This window comes from Coffea eugenioides, chromosome 2 (assembly GCF_003713205.1).
Source record: "Coffea eugenioides isolate CCC68of chromosome 2, Ceug_1.0, whole genome shotgun sequence".
Classification (NCBI taxonomy): Eukaryota; Viridiplantae; Streptophyta; class Magnoliopsida; order Gentianales; family Rubiaceae; genus Coffea; species Coffea eugenioides.
In genome coordinates, this window is record NC_040036.1 from 14284560 (window position 1) to 14291461 (window position 6902).

The 6902-nt window shown below is 42.6% G+C and overlaps 1 protein-coding gene across 1 annotated transcript; it reads left to right on the forward strand.

The window, feature by feature from the left end:
• The first annotated feature begins 357 nt into the window (after positions 1-357).
• LOC113762268 (GDSL esterase/lipase At1g28590-like) lies at positions 358-4608 on the forward strand. The gene is made up of 5 exons (XM_027305644.1): positions 358-645; positions 748-975; positions 3460-3608; positions 3721-4000; positions 4193-4608. Exons 1-5 carry the CDS (start codon positions 414-416, stop codon positions 4450-4452), a joined length of 1149 nt encoding a protein of 382 aa, XP_027161445.1. The 5' UTR covers positions 358-413; the 3' UTR covers positions 4453-4608.
• The last annotated feature ends 2294 nt before the right edge of the window (positions 4609-6902 follow it).

Consider the following 6902-nt stretch of genomic DNA (forward strand, 5'->3'; position numbering starts at 1 on the left):
GTTTGGGGGTACAAAGTGAAATTAACCCTAACAAAAAGGAAGGGAGGGAGTGTGAACAATGTACTCTATTAACTTACAGACAAGCAACGTTTTCCTCGCACCGCAATAATTGTAGACGGTCTAAGTAGTCGAGTTGGACTTTTGCACACGCACACGTTTCATTCATCACAATCTAAAATTAGAAACGTGAGTGATCTAGCCTCTAGGCAGACTTTCGCTGTCACGGGAAAATATATGTTTGGCTCCACTGCAATTATGTTACTGAACGGGTCAGTGTGAAATAAAAGCACCCAAGGAAATCAACTGAGAATTTCAACCACTAGTTTCTATATAAATCAGAAAAACAAAATTAAAGTATTGTAGTTCTCATCTTCTAGCATTTCACTTCTTCCTTTCATTCTTTTGCTGCCACCATGACTAAATCATATTTGTGCATCATTTTTATATTGATGATTGTTTCTCAGTCTGCCTCCGAATGCTATACATCCATATTTTCTTTTGGCGATTCACTTTCGGATAATGGAAATCTACTCGGCTTCTCATCCCCAAAGACGATACACCAGGGTCGCCCGCCCAATGGAGAAACCTACTTTGGCCAACCTACTGGCAGATGTTGTGATGGTCGTCTCATCGTGGATATGATAGGTTGATCGTACTTCTTTTTTTTTTTTTTTCTTATAAATCATGCATCACTAAGCTCTGTTGAAATCTCATGGTTTCTTACCTGGTTTTTCTGCAACCTTGCAGCTCAGAATTTTGGACTTCCAATTCCTCCGCCATATGTTAGTATTAGGAATGCAAAGAGCAGCAGGGATTTTTATGCTGGCGTCAATTTTGCAGTAGCAGGAGCTAAAGCTCTGGACCCTTCATTTTTTGACGAGAGGGGAATTTCTGAAAGTGTCACCAACTTCACTTTGCGAGTTCAGCTGGATTGCTTCAAAGACTTGTTGCCATCTTTATGTGGCACAAAAGCTAGTCAGTAACTTTTGCTTCAAATTGTTGATGCAGTAAATATGTGTAACCGTGTCGTAGACCATGCATATAATTAGTTAAATACATGTAAATCTTACACACACACACGTGCGCGTGTACACATACATACAAGCCACTAGTTAAGGGTTTATTTACGCAATGGATCTTCTGTCCCATATTCTGTGATATTTCTCCTACATAAACACTATGTTTTAGTTCTCTTTTTATTTCGTTAAGATCCAATAACTATTAACTAAGTAATATACAAAATTTAACAAAATCAAAAAATCAAAAAACATAAAAAATAAGATTTTTTATGAATTTTTTGTTGTATTTTTTAATTTTTATTATATATTAATTTTTTGAAATTGTTGTATTTATTTTTTATTCAATTAATAGTTATTGGATCTTAACGAAACAGAAAGAGAACTAAAACATGGTGTTTATGTAGGAGAAATAGCAATACAATAGAAAATGGGATAGATAATAGCACAGGGTGTGGGACAGAAGATCCGTTGCGATTTATTTCTGAGTTCTATTACCAAAAAAAAAAAATCAATCACTATTTGTCACGTAAGGATTTACCATTTAAAAATATCAATATTACCTTTTAAGAATATCAGTTTTACACTTTTAGACACTCATTTTTTGGCTTGTGATACTAATCTGACACGTGCTGAAAAATACCCTCAACATGCCAAAAAAAAAAAAATTACTCTCATCAGGATTTAAGAATTTGCCTTTTGTTTCTCATAAGCAATACTTTGCCCTTTCCTGCCTTCAGAAAAATTAGTAGGACCATGAAAAAAGAAGGAATTTAAGGAACCTGCTCATTATTTTAGTGAAAAAACGTATACACGTACTATCTTTACACTGCCCCGGATCTATTTTTTTTTAGAAGCTTTCTACCCTTTTGTACAACCTCTACGATAAATCAACATTTTGGCGTCCAAACCATCATTTTTTTTTTTATGTTTCTGAAATTTTTTATTTTTTTCAAACCATCATTTCGGTAGTGACATCATTGTCAGGATAGAAATAATTATTTGGAGTGTTGTGGACCAAGCTCAAGAAGATTCCATGTGTTTGGCCAGAAAAAGAAAAAAAAAACTTCCATGTGTGGCTCGGTTTGGAGCGTCGTGGTCAATGGATGGCCCACAGAAAAACGAAAACGCATTCCATTAAGAGAACATCACCCAACTACTCTATTATCCTCCTAAGGTCTTCGATCCGTTCATACTCTTTATAATAGAGTTTCGACCACAATATGCAAGTCTCGTCCCACAATATTCAATTTGTAGGGAACAATGTACCAATGTCACGTGTACTCAATCCAATCTATTCAATACAACAAATATTTTGGAATATGTTAGGTGACGTCGTTAAGTTGGGTTGAGTAAATGATGGCTAACTACTCTATTACAGAGAGTATGAATGGTCGAAACTCTATAGAGAATATGTTAAGGAATTAAATCCCACAATTTGTATTTTTGTTCAAAATTTTCTAAAAATTTTACCATTTACCAACCGTTCAGTTTCGTCCAAGTCTTCCTTTGACCCCTTTGGGTCCATCCCTTCCTTTTAGTGTCAGTACCCTCTAAGTCTCTCTTCTCCTTAATGTAAAATAGGAGTAGATTTAGAATAGAAATTATCATATTTGAAGAAAAAAAGTACTAGAATTTAGTATCATATCCCATTTATGCTTAGGCACTTCTTAGGTTTGCTTGAATACATTTCTTAATCTGGTTATCAAGTGGGCCATGGTGCACCTTTGAAGTTTTGGCGTGTGATAATTTTTGTTTTTTGCATGTGATAAGTTTGTTATATTTAACCTCCTTTTCTAAAAAATAGTACTAAACATATTTTCCTCTCAAAATTTGGTTTATCTTTTATTTTTGAGCAAATTTTAGAACTAAAATTACACAATCATGTATCACTTTTTAATATCGATAATCCTTGACAAAAATCATTCAATGCTCATTTTTTATTCAAAACATAGGTTTTGATTATCCACTATTTCGAAGTGGACAAGAGAATAAGTTTATGTACAAGCGTTAGGCGTGTGAAATTGGCGAGGCAAGACATAGCCAGACACATGTGATGCTTTGAATTAAAGGGCAACTTAAATGCTTTGAAATTTTCAAGGAATAAAATCATGTTTTGTAAGATATATTAGATAGAATTCTAGTTGTTTATATCATTTGAAATTTTGAATCTTCATGTAATTAAGTGTCTAAAATGTAGAAGTGAAATTATCTAAAATATTGGAATAAGGAGTAGTATAACAATAGGCTTGAAAAAGAAAAATTAGTGAGTAACTTTCAAAATAACAGCGCATGTCACATTTCTATTTTCCTAGTATTAGATAACATGCAAGCTAGATAGGTTACTTCAAAAAATTCATCAAAATTGTTTTCCCATAATATTTTCTAGCGCTTGCATGTACATATCAAAGTATTGAAATCTTATGCTGATCATGATCAACAGATTGCATGCAATATCTTCAGAGCTCGCTAACTGTGATGGGAGAAATTGGAGGCAACGATTACAACCATGCTCTTCTTCAAGGAAGAAGCATCGAGGAGGTCAAAACATTCGTTCCCGCAGTTGTTGGAGCCATCAGTTCGGCCATAACAGTAAGATATTCCAACTGCAATTTCTTCTCATCAAACTCTGCCATCAGTTGCTATATATCTTCGTCACTTCAGCTATCTGAATATATCAATTCTTTTGGGCTTCCGGCGGCAGGACATGATTCAACTTGGGGCGGCGAATTTCATAGTTCCCGGCAACCTACCATTGGGATGCTCGGCCGCCTATCTAACATACTTCCAGAACTCCAATAGGGATTACGACTACGACGAGGCCACTGGCTGCATTAATTGGTTAAACGACTTTGCAAAGCACCATAATGAGTTGCTCCAAATTGAACTTAATCGCATTAGGGAGCTTCATCCTCATGTAACAATTATCTATGCTGATTACTACAATTCTGCAATTCGATTCTATCGCTCGCCAAAAGAATTCGGTACGTCTCTATCTCTTTACTTGGTACAATTTGTATTATCCGACTTTATCACTACTCAATTTTCCACTCTAAAGTTTTCCCGTTTGGATTGGAGGTTTTGGAATTTTCGTAGAAAAACATTCCGTCGCTTGTCAAGAGTTGGTGGGGGAGTTAAATTTTTTATGTTTACCCTCAATAAAATGTTTATTGCAGGATTCACAGGAGGAACTCTGTCAGCCTGCTGCGGAGCTGGTGGCCCATATAATTTTGATTCATCTGTGGGTTGTGGAGACCCGCCGACAACTGGTTGTCCTGACCCTTCCGCGTATGTCTGCTGGGATGGTTTGCATCTGACAGAAGCAGCCAATAGATTAATCGTCAAGGGTCTATTTGAAGGGTCGTATTCAGCTCCTCCCATTAATTTAATTTGTGCTAAGTTTCCCTCTGGTGGGGGTCTTTCCCATCAAAATTAGGTCTGTGGAGAAGCATTTTGTTGTTTCCCAATGCCTTCCTCCTTCTGGTGGAATAATCTACATTGATTTTCAAGCAACTCCCACCATTTAAATAAGATTTTGAGTCAAGATATTCATGTCAATTGATTTTAAAATGGAAGCCAGGTTCATTATAAACTAGCTTTTTCAAACCCAACGGCACAAACTTGGAGGATTTTAGCCGTCGTTCACCTACTTCAACTGCAGAAACTTCAATCAAGTCCACAATTCAGTTTCCAAATCTCATCAATGTCGAGTTACATCAATTAGTTGCAAATGGGTGTTAAGAGACGACGTGTCCAACATGGATTATGGTCTCCGGGCAACTTTCACAAAATTTGACACGCATTATTGCGCACGACAATATAGATTAAAATTCAAATGTTTAACATGGATCATAGCTAGGAAATGTATTGCTATTCCTCAAGTAAAGACACTGCAGAGGCCCCGTCTTGGGCCTGTACACGTGGCAGCCCAGGGAGCTCCGAGCTGGGCTTAGACCCTGGGCCCATGTGAACTGTCCCGCGAGCACTCCGCCGCTAGGGCTCTAAGGGGCTCCAGAGAACAATCCCGCATAGGTCGGGATTGTTCTCCCCTTAGAGCGGGATTGAGGCTATTCTGGGCAAGTCCCGAAACGTACGGAGGTCGGGCTCCTAAGCAGGTATAAATGGTAACGCACAGTGACTGCGCAAGGTACACTCACTATTGGACGATTACTCCCGACCGTTCTACTTCCCGCGAACCCCACTCACCGGAAAACTAACTTGACCGTCGGAGTGCCCTCGGGGACAACCTCAGGGCCCCTGTTAGTTCACTCTCTTGTTTGTCTTTCAGGCTTAGGACGCGCTCTTTCCATCAGCAAGCCGAGCTCATCAGCTCAGCTTGGTCCGGGGAAGTTCCGTGCTTCTTCAGTTGGTGCCGTCTGTGAGAATCGAAGAAAGGTACAAGTAGTTGTGTTGATAGCGAGAACACGTTCTAAGCGAACCGTTGAGAACACCGATCCAGGACCCGGCGAGCGGAGACCGAGGTGGCACGGGGCGCTGGGGGCTCGGCCTTTTCAGGGGAACGGAGACAGCAGATCTTTCAGTTCGTAACGGAGAACCTTCCCATGCTGGAGGATATATTCCGACAGGCAAAGGAGAGGGGTGAAGCGGGGGGCGCACAAACCTCCAAGGCGAAGGGAAAGGAGAGGGAATCGCCTCCCGTTCCCTCGGAGGATGAGTCCCGGGACCAGCCCCCCAAGAGGAAACGGCAACGGACTCCCCCTCGGCCGCGGGCCTCGGTGGTCGGTGACAGCGAGAGATATTCTCGCGATCGGACCGCGGGGGGCCGACGGAGGAATCCCTCCTCGTGGAAACTCGCGCGGAACGAGTCTGAGCGCTCTCCCGCCCGATCTATCAAGAGCCGGCCGCGAGACCCTCCCCAGTGGCCGCCTGTCCGGGACGAGCTTGAGCAGATCCAGCGGCCGCGGCTGTACGAGGACAACTATACAGCCTCGCCCTTCACCTGAGAAATAGAAGATTACCCATTGTCGCGGAGATTCTAAATCCCGAACATCGAACTGTACGACTGCTCGACCGACCCGGAAGACCACCTCTCGGTCTTCCTGACACACATGCGTCTGCAAACCGCCGCGGATGCATTCCGTTGCAAGACCTTCCCCATGTTTCTGAAAGGGAAGGCCCGGCTCTGGTTTCAGGGCCTAACGCCGGGGTCCACCCGGAGTTTCGCCGAGCTAGCCAAACAGTTCGCCGCGCAGTTCGTCTCCTCGAAAACTTACTCTAAAAACGGGACTCATCTGATGGCCATCAAGCAGAAATCGGACGAGTCCCTGAGGAGTTTCATGACCCGCTTCAACACGGAGAGCTTGCAAATCAGGGACAAAGACGAGAAGGTGGTCATGTCCGCCTTAATGAATGGGCTTAGGGTGGAAGAGCTCTTCTACAAACTCGCCGAGAAGCCCCCCGGTAACCTGGAATAACTCTTGACCAGGGCGCACGCGGCCGCTAATGCGGAAGAGGCTGGTCGCCTGAAGAGAGAATCAGATAGGGAGCTCGGAGATCGCAGAGGACGGGTGAACCCGCTCGAGCATAAGGACGGCCCGGCCAAGAAGAATGTTTTCGACCGGCTCTCAAAGGATAAAGCCCCCGTTCAGCCGCCGCTTCCAGCAAAAGGCTACACCCCCCTAACTCGGCCCAGAGTCCAAGTTCTGGCCGTTATGGAGGCAGAGGGCCTAGGTGAACCACCACATAAGATGGGGACACCCCGGAACAAGAGGAACCAGGACCGGTACTGTGCCTTCCACCGTGACGTTGGGCATGATACGGAGGGGTGCTGGGCCCTGCAAAAGGAGATAGAGGATCTGATCCAGCGCGACTTCTTGGGGCGATTCGTGCAGCAAGGTCGACCGGGCCAGGGGTCAGGACGCGCCT

Bases quoted from the DNA above. Each gene is read 5' to 3' on its own strand.
- LOC113762268 (XM_027305644.1), top strand. From the start codon at position 414: ATGACTAAATCATATTTGTGCATCATTTTTATATTGATGATTGTTTCT. The intron at 646-747 runs GTTGATCGTACT...GCAACCTTGCAG, and splicing joins TCTCATCGTGGATATGATAG to CTCAGAATTTTGGACTTCCA. The intron at 4,001-4,192 runs GTACGTCTCTAT...TGTTTATTGCAG, and splicing joins TCGCTCGCCAAAAGAATTCG to GATTCACAGGAGGAACTCTG.